The sequence below is a fragment of the Lepidochelys olivacea genome, assembly GCF_965140295.1.
Source record: "Lepidochelys olivacea isolate rLepOli2 genome assembly, chromosome: 4".
In the NCBI taxonomy this organism is placed as follows: Eukaryota; Metazoa; Chordata; order Testudines; family Cheloniidae; genus Lepidochelys; species Lepidochelys olivacea.
Window position 1 is genome coordinate 25540922 of NC_140414.1, and position 15395 is coordinate 25556316.

A 15395-nucleotide genomic window follows, 5' to 3' on the forward strand; every position below is an offset into this window, starting at 1 on the left:
TGTGGTAGGATCAAATTCCATGTCTCTTGGGAAAGTACAGCATGTTCCTATTCAAGGATAACATTCCTAGGAGAACTCCTGATGGTCTCTTCTTCTGTCCCACCTATTCCCACACCTTCAACCCTCTAAGAAATTGCTCTGGCTCAGAGTAAAAATCCTCACCATTCACTTACCAATCTGATTTGCTTTCAAGAAGTGTTAGTCATTTAGGGTCAGATTCCTCTTTGGGCAATCTAGAGTTATTCACATATCTAGGAGTTTCCTTGGAAGAGTCTTAGGAAGGCAATTATACTGTACATTTCTAAACACTAAACAATAAACTGGTTCTACCTCGTTAAACTAGGTACCAGTGCCAGGACCCTATACTTGCAGTGCCATGCAGAGGAGAGGGAGGTTAGTTTCTGGACAAAGGAAAAACTGATTCCACAGCCCTAGTTTATCTGGTGGTACCGAATCTATTTAAAATGCTTGCAGACTCCTGCTGTAAAGCTGTCTTTGGTCAAAAACCTTAATAAGCTTTCTAGGCTCCCTATTGAGAACTAAAACTCATGGCTGACAGCTCCGAAAATAGACCTACAGTTCTGGCCCATTAAAACCCCTCCTGTCTTTCAAGACTATGTCCTATGCTGCAAAATGAATTCAATAAAAATGAGTTCCTATATGAAAGGCACTACACTCCTTCCTGACGGGTAGAATTTTAGAGAGCTAGAATTGAAGTCTTACCAGTCGGTGCTTCTCATTTCCTTTAGAATGTCTCTCTCCTATGGATTCCTTTGACGTGATTAATGGAACAGAGTGGGAGTAAGAAATTATGAACCAGTAGCTTGTCAAGTGTCTGTGCTCTTTACTTCGTGTAACTAGGTCCGTTATTACATAAATTGGTAAATGGAGTCAGATCCTTGCCTGTGTACCTAACTTTCGCCAGAGGTGTGCAAGTTTCTGTCTGTGTCATTTAGAGAATGGAGTGCTGGCAGCCCTGCTCAGGAATGGAGCTCAGTTCTCTGAAGGTAATCCCTTTTGGAAAGCAGAGTTACTCTCCATAAGAAGGCTGTAACCCTTTGCATCTGAATATCGGATTTCTTCAGCGAAATACTTGATACAGATTTTAAAGTACAGTGGGGTGTGGGTGTAAAATACCATTTATTTCTGAAACTTATTTGACGTGTGATATAAGTAACTATGAATTTGGTCTTTGCTGTGTATCTATCCTTTACATTTCTAAGAACTCAGCCTGCATTTAGAGAGTACAGTCATCTTATTTTCAGAGGAGGAACAATACGTAAAGAAGAGAAATACACATTGAGGATTTTGAAAGAAGCTTTATTTTTTGTTCTTTTTGTTGCTGTCCCTAATGTAAAATAAGTCTTAGATTTAGAGTGCATGTTTTTTCCCTTTGTTTGAGGAAACATAGTATTGAGCATCCTGAACTTTTAAAACTCCCTCTTTGGTCCTAAAAGAAGAAAATTTTCTTTTTTATACCTTTGCTCAAAAAGTTCAAGTAACTGAAATCCAAGTTTATGCCCTTTCCCCAGGACAGAAACTCACTCCTTTCTGTAGTAGAGCAAAGGAACTGGAATCAAAAGATAACGTTTCACCCTCCTTACTAGAAGCTATAGCGCTCTTCCGTGAGAAATGATGGCATATCACTAAAGACATATGGGTCCCATCCATGACCACATATAATGTTGTACCGAATTATTTTTTCCCTTCGCACACCAAATATCATGTCCCTCTGAAAACTTCTATTTCCAGCTTCTCGCCAAAGAAACAGAACAAGTTACAGCAACCTGACCACTGTCCACACTGGCACTATGTCAGCAGGAGATGCTCTCCTGCCGACATTGCTTCTGCCTCTCAGAGAGGTGGAGAAATTATGCTGATAGGAGAGCTCTCTCCTGTTGGCATAGAGTATCTTCACCAGACGTGGTACAGGGGCTCAGTTGCATCAATGCAACTGTGCCAGTGTAGCACGTCTAGTGCAGACTAGCCCTAAGGATGACATCATTAGTCCCTAATAGATTATGAACCGCTATAGAGTAATATGGCTTGTCTGCACTGGAAAGTTATACCAGTATAACCTAAGATGTGAATTTAAACTGATATAATTACACTGGTATAATGCCCTGTGTGGACATTCTTATTCCAGAATAAGAGTGGCTTTTTCAGTTTAATTTATGTGTGTTTGAAAGGAATTTAAGCAAAACTGAAAAAAGCCACTCTTATTCTAGAATAAATTTGTCCATGTGGGGAGTTATATCGGTTTAACTAACCTAGTATAATTATACTGGGTAACTAGTAAAATTTTCCTGTGTAGACAAGCCCTTAGTCTACTTTAATACATTTTGAGTGAATGGATAAGTCTGTGGATGAAACTGGTATTCGGTACTCTCCACTTAATTTGGAACTTGCTTGTTCAGAGGATCTGTGCTGGGACACTGAACTTAGTGATCCATTGTACTTCTGCCTACTTATTCTAGTGTACCAATCACTGTTATTTTAGTCATAGGCACCTAATAAATACCATAGACTGATTGGAAGATAATAGTAACCACTGCTTCACAGGGATGCCATCAGGTCATTAGTGATGTTTAAATATTTTCTGTGTGTCACTTTCAAGCTGGTTCTGTTAATTAACAATACCTGTCAGTTCTCCTTCATCTGTGAAACAAGCAGAAACATGTACAAATTATATGGCCGGTTCTTTTTCCTAGTTAAAATGGAAGGAGCAAGGTGCACATAATGGGCTGCCGCCCCAAGGTTGTCTTTCAGCAGGGATCTGTCCCTATCCTAGTACAGACAGTGCCACTTCCCAACTCCATGGGCCAGTCTAGGAAGATAGACTGGTTTAAGTGAGTGATTTAAATAAAAAAAAATCCGATCCAATTTTTTATTTTTATTTTTTGGTCAAAAATGATGATCAGTTTTCATCCAACCCTGCTGTCTAGGATCATTGCAGTCTCTGTAGCTTCATGGACAGAAGCATTACAATAGTGTCCACACCTAACCATTAAGAGGGATTCCTAGGGATAGAGTGACACCCATTTTCTCTACAAAGATTATACTCTATGTTGTGGAAAGTTGCATAGTACATGATTATTACTGCATCAACAGGTTACTTGTTGTGTAGTGCATATTATTCTAGCCTGTAATTATTTCATGCAGCATTAGAATAGTGATTGTTTGTTTTTTTTGTAGAAGCTATTTAATGAGATGATATAATTGGCTCATCTGCCTATTTAAAAAGGGTTACCATTACTAACCGGTCTTCCCAGTTCTGTTAGTCACTTTCATTTACTGGATTTCCATTAGTCAGAGGCACTCTGTTCCTTCTCAGCAATTAAAAAAAAAGTTGCTTATGAAAAACACACCTAGGGAGACATGCCTCTTCGTAGCTGACTCCACCTCTATGGAGTCAATCACCACCAAAATAAGGGAGTTGCCCAAGATTCTTACGCTGAAGATTAAACTCGAGATGGCTACAAGTCATACTGTTATTCACATTTACAAGGATTAAGTTTACTTTGTAGTCATAATTATGTAGCGTTCTGAATAGCGTTGGTGTGCTAGATGTGAAATGTCATCTTCGCTGAGCATCTTTGACACTTGATGTGTGAAAGAACGTTGTGCAGTCGTCTCCTAAAAGACATGACTCACATGAGAATGGTACACAGCTTGGAGTGGATTTGCTAGTTTTGCTCCACATGAAGCATCAAATAAACAAGTTTATCTTGTTCTGGTGAGAGTGTATGGAAGAGAAAAGGGAAGGAGTGTATTGCTGGCAGCAGTACTTGCCAACCTTCCATTGTGGGGTAAGTTCTGTGCCAAAGGCTGACCTCGCTCCCCCATCAACCAGAAGAGAAAGCTCATGCTTCTAGAGCAACATAAAGAAAGAGTATCTTGGAAATGCAAGCCTCAACTCCAAGCATGGCACATTCTGCTCTCTAAAACTCCAGATGTTGGAGATGAAGGCTTGCAAGAAAATGTCTGAGGCTTGCAGTGAATGTCTTTCAAAGAGTATCACTGCATGGCTCCGCTGAGTATACCAGCAGTGTTTATACACCCTGGATGTGCACTTTGCCAGTCTTCATCCCATTTAAAAAAAAAATTGCAGAAGCCCCCCATTCTACATTCAAACAGAAGCTTAGATTACCCACTATCAGTCCTGTTCCACTGAGCTCTCACTCAGAGGAAGAGGTGTTTGATTTCAAAGAAACCTTCCTCATATCCCTCAAAGATTATCCAAGGAAGATGGATGTACCTTGTTCGTAGTGTTTGTTAAACTCTGCATCTGCCTACAAGGGGGGAAATGAGAAACAAATATTGAACTTTGCTGGACAAATATACAAGGAAAGGCTTTCTTTTTACTCCCACACTTTAAAAACTGATTGAATTACCAATGATCGTTGCAGTGGCCACCAGTAAGGGAACAGTATGCATTAAAATAAATAATAATCTTACTTACACAGGTAATTAATAAGAGCAAAAGGTACCAGAGAAGATTGTTGGTTGGTCATCAAAACTCTGAATTACTGAAATCCATGGGAGTTGTTAATAGAGAGGAAAAGCTGCAATGTCATCTTGGAGCCTATAACTCTTAAGGGTTATGACAGATGGAGGGAGAGAAACTTTTTTTTTCTCCCATTCCCGAATAGAGTGAAAGTACTGGATTTTGTACAAGTTCTTCCACTTCATCCCTAAAGAGGGTAAAGGAAAAGTTGAGCCACCTATTATGCATTTTCCTGAAAAAAATGGGCTAATTATTAAAAATGTGAATGTGTTTGGACTTAGCACATGTATTTACCATGATTGTATGTGTGAATTGGGTATTTGAACAACAAAATTCCTGATTTGTTTGTGCAATCAGTGTATGTAAATTAGGCATGTAATCTCTTGTGCACACATCTAGGCATACTCGTATCTCATATCTCGTATCTTCACAGGATACTGTGCCACATCCACAGTAACTTTTTCCCAGGTTCCTCACTTTGCCATATTGTCAGAAACTACATTGAGAGGGGGACAAACTCAAACATACTGACACATTCCATTCCTTGAAGATGATGCGGGAGGGGAGTTGGTCAACACAAATGCAGAATGTTCTGCAATTATAGGCCACGAGATTAGCTCCAAAATATTAGGCCCCACAATATTAATGGGGGGAATTTCAAAGGTGCTGAGCACCTGCAGTCAGTGCTTAATTTGCAATTAAAGAGGTGCCAGGGCTCAAGCAATTAGATGCTGTAGCTCAAGCCATTTTTTTACATTCATAACTGACATGGGAAGCCTTGAGGTGCCAGGGCTATGAACTGCCAAGACCAGAGGTGCCAGCCTGGTACAAATTAAGCACTGCCTGAAGCTCCCATTGCCTTCAACGGGGTTTGAAGATGATCAGCTCATCTGAAAATTGGGCCAAATGTGTATTTAGGTACCTAAATATAAATGTAGGAACTTAATTTATAGGCACCCAATTTTTGACCCCACTGTTATAATAAGCTTTCCCTTGCTGTGTTGCTTCTTGCGGGTCTTTAATCTAAAAAGAGAAAGAAGTGGGGAGAGGTCTATGAAGTTAACCTGTGGCTAAGAGAAGAACAGCTTTGCTGTGGATAGTAGTGTCAACCAATTTTTGTTGGTACACATGCAGTTTGTTCTCTTATTCTAAGTGTAATGCAGAATATGGTACAGAAGAAAAGTTTGGAATTCGGGCTTTTATATAAATGAATTGAGGGTTTTTTTGTTTTGTCAATCTGTGGGTCATTTAGGACAGACCTAAAACACAGAGAATCTCTTTATTAGTACTTCTTTTCTTTTTTTTAATGACATCAAATGGAAAAGAATATTTAAATCCAGAGTAGTTCTATGGCTGAGATGAAATGATGATCCAGAAACTCTAACATCATTCCCAAATACAAGATTTACACAAATTTTAGCACCATTGGAACATCTGTTGCACACATTTTTTGGCAGTGCAAATTGATGACAAAATTCCGTGAACAATATATTAAGGTCAAAATTCAAAACAGGAGGACATATCATACATGGACTCATATAATACATGGACTAAGTAGTAGTTTCACTTTCTGAAGTGACTGTTCAATTCCACTTTTAAAGTTGTAGTCTCTAATATATATATTTGAGAACTACTTGACAAAATTGTCTATAATTGGCTTCAACAGTGAGATTTATGAAAATGGTTCCTGCCCTTATGACTGGTATAAAGTGTTCAAACAAAACAAAGATGTACAGAGTGTGCACTGAATCAGGCATGTGCCATTTTAAAATGTTCTCGCTTCGCCATTCTCAGCGGGTATCTCAGACTTTTATTTCAAATTCAGGATGCAGAAGAAGAAATGGGGAAACATAGGTAGGAGAAGAAATGAGAACCTCAAGAGAAAATCTTCACTTACTGACCTACACATACAATAATGCAGATGCAGTCTTGGGACCTATGGGGAATAAACCCATAAGGCAAAGTTATTTTGAAGATTATGTGAGCTGGAGATAATAGCCTCTATGTGTCTCTGAGTGGAATGATAAAAGCTGCTGTAATAAGCTCTGCTAGCTACTTTACATTCGACAATTAAAAGCAAGTGAGGAGACTGACTAGTTTAGTCAATTAAAAATATAGTAGCAAAAATAATTTTGCGTTAGGCTTTATGGTTACCTAAAGCAAATGTGGTAACCTTTTTTTCTCCTCCCTTCCTGGGCCCTTTGCTAACATGAACAAGGTTGCTAAAAATAAACTGTAGAGGGACTAATTTACACAGCCCAGGAAACATGTATCAGGTGGTAAAAAAAAAATTTCAGGGACTATCAGCCTTGGTTGGATTAGAATCAGTGACTCAAGTGAAAGGCTCCAGATCCCGCTGCCGTTAATTCCGTATATACATGTCAGTACAAATAAATGTACCTTGCACAGTTACATAGAAGCGTATTATGTGAAGAGCTGTCCAGTTTTATAATCTAACCTCAATTACCGAGGAGCTAAATTCTCTGGGATCTTCTTTGTGGTACTGTATTGCGCAAGCTGTCAGCACATACCTCCTTATGGTATGGCATAAGTAGTCAACATTTTGATAACACCTGCCTTCAGTCTTTGCAGGCAGAAGATATCCCTTCTTTTTCCACCTATTTTATCCCATTTTATTGTAAATTCAGATCTCAGCATTTGAGACAAAATTCCCTGTTCAAGTCAAATTCAGACTGGAAGCAGGTGCAGGTCTGGCTTTCATCCATTTATGCAAGTCTAAATCTGCCCCTGAATCTCTAAATACCTAGTCATAACAGGGTGAAGTAAGATAACACTGAAGCATCTTCCCCTTCTTCTCAGATTTTCAAACTTTAATCCTCATCTACAAATTTCCTTGACTTTCTTTTAATGGATTTCTTTCAGTCCTTAATTTTTGTGACTTTACACTTGTAAATTATTTATAATATGCTGATTTGACCTAGTAACTTCAAAGCCTGGTTCCTGAAAACACTTCAGATGAATAAATACATCTAATGAAAATTGAATGTTAAACATAGTTAATCACTTAGAGAGAAATCTAAATTATTTCAGTGACCTAGTGCAACCATGAGTTTGTTCTTTCAAATAGCAGTACAGTCTAGGACTACTGTGTAGGACGTCGGCAGCAGTGTCTGTGCCAGGCATTCTTCTTCTGTCATAAGTGACAATTACATATATTTGAATATAGCATCTTTTTTATTCTAAAGGATTCCAAAGTGTAAACAATTTATAGCTATAGGTACATATAAAAATTTCACCCACTGTTTAAATACCTATGCCACTTCTTCGAATAGTGCCCCAACGGGTGGTCCACTTCAGGTGTGCATGCACCTCTTGAACCCTTGAGATTTTCGGTTAGCAGTGTCTGTTTGGCCCACACATGCGCCCTACACCTCCTTGTGCCAGACACCAAGGCTATATAAGGGTGCTCAGGCTAACCGCCTTCAGTTCCTTCTCAGCTGCTTCAGCCTGAGACAGAGCCTTAGCCTGTCTGCCTTGAGCATGCCTCGGCTTTTATCACTCTCTTAGAATACTTAGTGTAGTTAGTTTTAGTGTTATTATAGATAGTTAGTAGAGTTAAGTAGGGAGATGATAATTTTCTCCTCTCTTTCATTATGCGGGATTTGTTTCTCCTGGCAGGCCATGCCTGATTCTCTCCAGGTTTTAAACACTGCCTCTCCTGCTGAGAGGTCATACCAGTGAGCGACGGCTGCTCTAAGTGCGTTCACTGCTTGGGGGAGTCTCACATCTCCCAGAAGTACAACTTCTGTTTAGCCATCAAGTCCAGGGTGAGGAAGAACAGGGAGATTAAGCGCTGGCTGTTTATTATGGAGCGCTCCCTGGTACCAGCGTCTGAGCCAAGTCAGGAGACTCCCCTTATACATCTGTCTCCAGATAGATCCAGCACGCTTTCTATCTCAGCGCAACTTTCCCTTAACACCAGAGAGACATGGGAAGTGTCAGGGAAAGTTTCCAAAAAAGAGGAGCATGGACTATCACCCTATATCACCTTAAGGGGCCAGCTCTGAAAAGTATCAGGTGTCTGACAAGATCCACAGTCTCCGAAGCCTCGATTTCTCGGCTTGGTGTCGTTGAGTTGGACTCCTCCTCCAATATCAGCAGGACTGTGAAGTCCCACAGCTCCAAGGAAAAAGGACACAGCTCCGATGAGACCTTGGTTCTGTGTTCAAGCAAGGAGGGCAGGAATACACATCAGGTCGGGCACCTTCATGTTTGGCCCAGATGTTGGTACCTGCGCATTCAGAACCAAGCACACAATGGCACCAGACACCATTGGTATCAACTTCAGTACACACCAATGGTACCATCGGTGTCAGTGACCGTGGCCTTGGATATCGTGCTGGTACTAATCCCTTACTCGGTACCTCAAGAATTAAGGATATACAAGGGATCTCTGGATAACAGATGAGCCAGAGTCCCCTCTTCTCATGGGTACCGAGTGTGTCTCGATACAGAGACACTTATCTCTGGATTACTGCCCTCCTGTACTGCAGGACTCTCCACCGTTTTCTGTGGGGTCCATCCCCCCCATTGGACGAGATAAAGGAAAATGAGGGAGACTTTCAGTCAGTCTCCTCTATGTATGTTCAGGGTTCTCTGACATACCTCTCTGAGAACCCTTTGCCTGACAGTTACAGGAAGATTGCGCTTACTACCAAGGGTGGTGGAACTAACCCTGTGTGCCACTGACTTCCATATGGGCTCCCCTATGGCCGCATTGGGACCCCAGGGACTGGTATCTTCTCACAGGAAGGCCAGAGTTGTTCAGCCCTACCCTCCTTCCCTCACCCCACTCTCCGCCCCCCATAGGAAGAGACGTTTGAGGAATAGGAGGCTAGGGCAGATAAGGCAGCCACCCTTCAAACACCTACCACTATCCACCCTCCTTCCCCTCTGCTTCAGACTGTTCCTCAAGGGACGTTTGGGTGGAGAAGGAACTGAGGGTGTTCGTCTACATACCCATATATAGTTTTGGTGTCAGGAACGAGGAGGCATAGCATGCGTGCGCAGGCTGAACAGACGCAGCTAACTGAAAATCTCTGATTGAGGACTCGCTTGCACACATGCAATGGAGCACATATCTTGAAGATTCACAGTTACTGCACTGGCTGAGTAATCTCTTCTTCTGGATAGGCCTGAACAGCTCTTTAACAGTGTTCAATAACATGATACCTCAGTTTAGGTCAGGAAATGAAGGATACCAAATGCATGGGGAAATGAGAGATGGAATGTAGCTATTCAAAAAGGCATTTGGCCAGGCCATAGGATTAACATCCTGATGTTGCAAAACCTGCCCAGGATACTATGGTGATGGGACCAGATCATCTCTACTATGACAGGGTCGGGCCAGATGGCTATAGGAGAGTAATAGAAGGCAGATATATTAGCCCCAGGCTAAGTAGGTCCCTTTTCCCTGGGTAAGGTAAAAGGGAAGGTTCCAGAACAATCAGGAATCTTCTGGAGACAATTAACACAGGCTGATTAGAACACCTGCAGCCAATCAAGAAGCTGCTAGAATCAATTAAGGCAGGCTAATCAGGGCACCTGGGTTTTAAAAAGGAGCTCACTTCAGTTTGTGTTGTGCGTGTGAGGAGCTGGGAGATGAGAGTGAGAACGTGGACTGTTGGAGGACTGAGGTGTACAAGCATTATCAGACACCAGGAGGAAGAGCCTATGGTGAGGATAAAGAAGGTGTTGGGAGGAGGCCATGGGGAAGTAGCCCAGGGAGTCCTAGCTGTCACCCAGCTGTTCCAGGAGGCACTCTAGACAGCTGCATTCCACAGGGCCCTGGGCTGGAACCCGGAGTAGAGGGTGGGCCTGGGTTCCCCCCAAATCCTCCCAACTCCTGGTCAGACACAGGAGTCGTCGACCTGGACTGTGGGTTCAGAAAAACGGCCAAGCTGAGGGCTGCCGTGAAGCTCCAAGGCGAGCAAATCCGCCAATAAGCGCAAGACCCACCAAGGTAGAGCAGGAACTTTGTCACACTACATAGTTAGCGATCTGACCACGAATGGTCAGGACTTTTGGTTTTCATCTTATGTGGAAAAAGGTACCTCTGGTGGTGCAATACCCTCTAAAATGATATTGGATGATTGGTTCCGTGTTGTCTCAGAGTGATATGTGCCACCTATTGAATAGCCATAGCTCCTTCCTGCAGCTGCGTATGTTTGGCTAAGCTTAAAGCTGCATAACTAATAAAATCACCACATGAGCTACATAAGAATACATATAAGCAAGAAAATATAGACCATTTCTTTTCTCCTACAAAATGTAAGGGCATATGAGCTAGCAATGATAACCTGAACCCGAAACTTTTTAAAAAAAAGTTTTTTGTTTTGTTTTTTGGGATTGTTGGTTGGTTGCTTTAAAAAAAAACAAATCTGCTGCACTTCAGAAATAATCTGCTTTATAGGCACATATGTCACATTCCTAGAAGAACAAGGTACTGATCCCATGAAGTTAGAATTAGGAATTAAATGGCTCTCTGTTAGCAGGACGTGATGGAAGTTGTGGAGTCTGGGGTTCTTGTGGGCAACAGAGGCCAGAATCGAAGTCTTTCCAAATGGAAAATGAAGCAATTATGATCTCTAATTTGCTATATAAGAGACCTGCGTGCCCCAAGATGTTCCTGCAACAGAGGAAAGAAACAGAGACACTTTCCATCTGATTCTGCAGCAGAATTATCATATGTTTCATTAAAATGACACAGTTGCTTAAGATGAAAACATTTGGCATCCATGCTCAGCTGCAGAAAATTAGCAAGTAAATGTCAGATGCTTTTCAGCTCATAGGAATGAATGGAGCTTAGACTAATAAAAAGAATACATTTGGGATACATTCAATTATTGTCAGAATCATATAGTATGTTGATTGATTAAACAACTGTGCACCACATTATGGTGATATTCTTTTGTTACTGTGAAAGCACTGTCAAATTTTTTGCAAAGTCTTTAATTCTCCTAACTATGAAGCAACAAAGTTGTGTTATTTTCAGGGATACAATCTATACATCAACACTTTTCCCCATGCTTACTAAGCAGACACTGAATACAACAGACATAAATTCAGAACTGATCTTTCTCTAAGCAGCATACACTGTGTTGTGATTCGGGTAGGAAAAATTTGAAAACTGTGATGTTGGGAGTGGAGGGGATGGTTCTTGATAAATTGCTGGTATTACTTATTCCAGTCAGAAAGTGTTAATGGGATTACTAATGTAAATCAACTGAAGATATTAATCGTTCTGATCAGTAGTTTAAACAAAGAAAACTCCTGCCCATAGTAGATGTTCAGATAGTTTAATGCTAGAATGTTGCAGTTAATTGTTGGATAGTACATGAAGCTAATGTGTTTTTTTTTTCCAAAACTGTTCCTTTTTTTTCTCTGCTTCATTGTAATCATGATGTTTTAATTAAAAATTTCACTCATGATTAAAATTCTGTAGGGGGATGCCCCCCTCACTCCCCACCTATATTTTATTAACAGTAGCATGGTAGAGAGTTTGTGATTTAGGCTTTAAAAATATACATTTCCACTTAAATGCTACGCATAAGGAAAAAACGACCGTGCGTGCGTGCGCGCACATGCCTTCTTAAACCAGTTATGTCTTCTTTCCCAGGTAATATGCATGTGTCGCTGGCTGAAGCCCTGGAGGTTCGGGGAGGGCCACTGCAGGAAGAAGAAATATGGGCTGTATTGAATCAAAGTGCGGAAAGCCTTCAAGAGTTATTCAGAAAAGGTAATCTCTTATGCCTTTAAAATGCTAGCACATATGCTACTGGAGAAATGTTGAGAGCAAGTTCAATATCTTTGCTTTAATGGAGTAAAAGCTTGAAGAAATGACAATGTGTCAGGCGCCAATCTGGAGCGTCTGAAATGCTGTATATGAGGAGTTCTTTAGGCATTAAACCGCCCTGGGCAAACCTAAGGGTATTCTCTCTTCCTTCTCCCTGCAGCCATCCTCCTTTCCCCTTTGCAAATTTTTTACAATGTAAATTAGGCTCAAAGGTCAGACTTTTGTAGCAGCCTTAAGCTGGTCTCTGAAAGAGTACTTGTACCAATGTGGAGAAGTTGTATTTACATGTGCTAATTTTTGTACATAAATGTGCACATACAGCTATATGTGTAATTTTACTCTGAGAAATTGGACCCTACTTTGAAAATTACTTATTTCTGCAACTGTCACAAATCTGCCCATGGTAGGTCACCCTCTTTTAGACAACATTGGGAGTGCACACATGTGAGTCCAATTACTCCACCCCAACCCCAGTGGATACTGCCGGGCATCTTTTTAGCAGGCTGGTGCTCACCTTCTGGCAGGGCCTCTTGACAGTCTCTTCTGTGTCTCTGGTGATGCCACCAAACAGCCTGTAGTCAGCAAAAAGGGTTACATAAAACAAAAGTAAAGAGAAACCTGTAGGCAGCTCCTTCCAGGATATGGGCATCTCTTACTTCAGAGCAGTGATACTCACACTGAGGCTTGGGAGCCACAAGTGGCTCTTTAATGTGTCTCCTACAGCTCTTTGCAGCACATGGTATTAAAACACTGTGTGATTTATTCATTAACCAATCTAAGTTATTAACCAATCAGGATGCCTTTACTATGTTATTAAACAATTGTAGAATACTTGGTCAGTCATTTTCCTGTGAGAATTACATATAAATTCACACTATTGTGGCTCTTTTGGGAAATGTTGATCGCTAATTTGTCCCCTGAACCATTGAGTTGTGAGTATCACTGCTTTAGAGGGATTGTTGATGTCCTGGGAGTATCAGTGTGCACTTCAGAGTTCACTAGGCTCCAGTGCAAAGCTGCAGTTCTTTTTCCCCTTCAACTCAGGGTGTCTGCACCTTCCTTCTGGGAGCATAGGGGCTCTGTAAGCTGCCAGTCCTCTCTCCAGGACTGGAGAAGCTCAACAGCCTATTCCCTTCCCAAGGTTTTCACCCATCTGAGTAGAGTTCCTTCTTTTTAACTCTTCCTCCAGTCCTGGCATGATTTGTAGGTGCAGTGGGGCCCAGCCCAAAACAGCTCTGTAACCCCTTCTGTTCTAGGGAAGGGTTTATTTGCACAGTCACAGCTACTAAATAAAGGCCCACTAAAATTTTTTTTTCAAGCATATAATTACAAACTGACACTTCATATTTTTTAACAGAAGTGTAAAATAAAACGTAGGAATTGCCATATAGTATCAGACTCATGTTTTGTCTAGGCTGCTGTCTCCAACAGTGGCCAGTTCAGGTTGCTTAGGTCATCTCACATTAGGCAGATGTGGGATTTTCCTGATCTCTGATACTTAAAGATTGGTTTAAGCCCTGAAGCATGAGGTTTAATTTTCCTTCCAAAATTATTGTCAGTTAGGGTAACTAGGAATATTATTTATATCCATGTTAATGTCCAATCCTTTTTAATCTTGCTAAATTCTTGGCCTCAATGACTTTCTGTGGTAATGAGTTCCACAGTTTAATTATGCGTTGTGTCAAACATATTTCCATTTATCTATTTGAATCTGCCATCTTTTAATTTAAATGAATGTGCCCTTGTTCTTGTGTTACAAGGCAGAGAGGGCAGAAGTTCCTGTTCTACCTTCTTTCAGCCATTCATTATTTTATATACTTTTATAATGCTTTCTTCTTAGGCATACTAGTGAATGCTGTTTTCAGAAAGTGATTTGGACAAAAACAAACTGTGGGCCTAGTCTTATGAGTAGTCCTGCTGGTTTCAATGGGGCTATTCATGTGAGTAAAGTTTTGTAGGATAAGGCCTTGTTGTAGCATTTTTTGGAAGGTTCAGATAAATCCGAAAGTTAAGAGTTCAAAATGTGGGTCATCTATACTGGACAATAATTTTGTTTTAAAGGGTTACAAAGAAGCTTATGAAAAAACTCCTTCGGTTCACAAATGGGACAGCTTTTCAAATATATTTAAAGAACTGGAATAAATCTTTCAACCCCCTTAAGGCTTTTAATCTTGCAGTAACAAAAGCCTTGTTAGCCAGTTCTTTTAAAGTATGTAATGGGCAATAATCAGCACGAATTACTATGTAGTGACAGTAGGATTATTTTAGAACAAGCATGATTTTCATTGAAGAGTTCTATTAATTCCTTCCACACAATTTTCAGAGGTAAAAATGGCCTGTGGAAAATATTATTTTAATTGAGTTCATCTGCATAATTGAGAGAAGATTTTCTGTTTGTTGTCCTAAAGTGGGGTTTTCCTTTCTAACTTCTTACATTTTTTAAAGACCACCACCACCAACAACCCAGCCTTATAATAAAAAGGACAGTCAAAGCCAATTAATCAATGCTTAGTTTATTTGTATGTCTGTACTTGAAAGATTTAATTAGGAATGTAGCCTGTGATACTCAGACCTCAGTGGTTCAGGAGCCAAATTAGTGATCAACATTACCCAAAAGAGCCACAGTAGTTTGAATTCATTGTTTCATTTACTATAGTACCCAACCTTTTGGGATTTCCATTAGTTCCCTCCAAGGTTCTCTGGCACACAAGCAATACCTCATAATCAACAGTGTCAAAGGCAGCCAATTATCGGCAGACGTTGAACAATCACTATTGTAACATGGCTAATTTCAGAAATTATTTTTTTCCATGTAATGGAAGAAGATTGGCCAAAACAAACTACTACTATGCATTTGATAACTTCGTTACTTCCAAAAGTTTTGACTGTTTTGAATGTAGCCTTCTGCATTTTTTATGTTTGAGCCCAGAACCTTACCCCACTCAAGTGTTTAATTAAAAACAAAGCTGAAATTACTTCTTATATTGTTTACCATAGATGGATTAATTACAGTATGTATAATTCGTTAGCCTATATACATGCATGCACATTATTATGCCTACTCTTTATTTA

The 15395-nt window shown here is 40.5% G+C and overlaps 1 protein-coding gene across 10 annotated transcripts in view; it reads left to right on the forward strand.

Moving 5' to 3' along the window:
- PTPN13 (protein tyrosine phosphatase non-receptor type 13) overlaps window positions 1-15395 on the forward strand; it is a 185796-nt gene that overhangs the window by 29564 nt on the left and 140837 nt on the right. For all 10 annotated transcript variants that reach the window (XM_084626909.1, XM_084626914.1, XM_084626915.1 and 7 more), the window contains exon 2: window positions 12147-12266. In XM_084626909.1, coding sequence (XP_084483035.1) covers window positions 12152-12266 — 115 coding nt within the window. In that variant the 5' untranslated portion in view covers window positions 12147-12151. The remainder of the gene's footprint in view (window positions 1-12146; window positions 12267-15395) is intronic.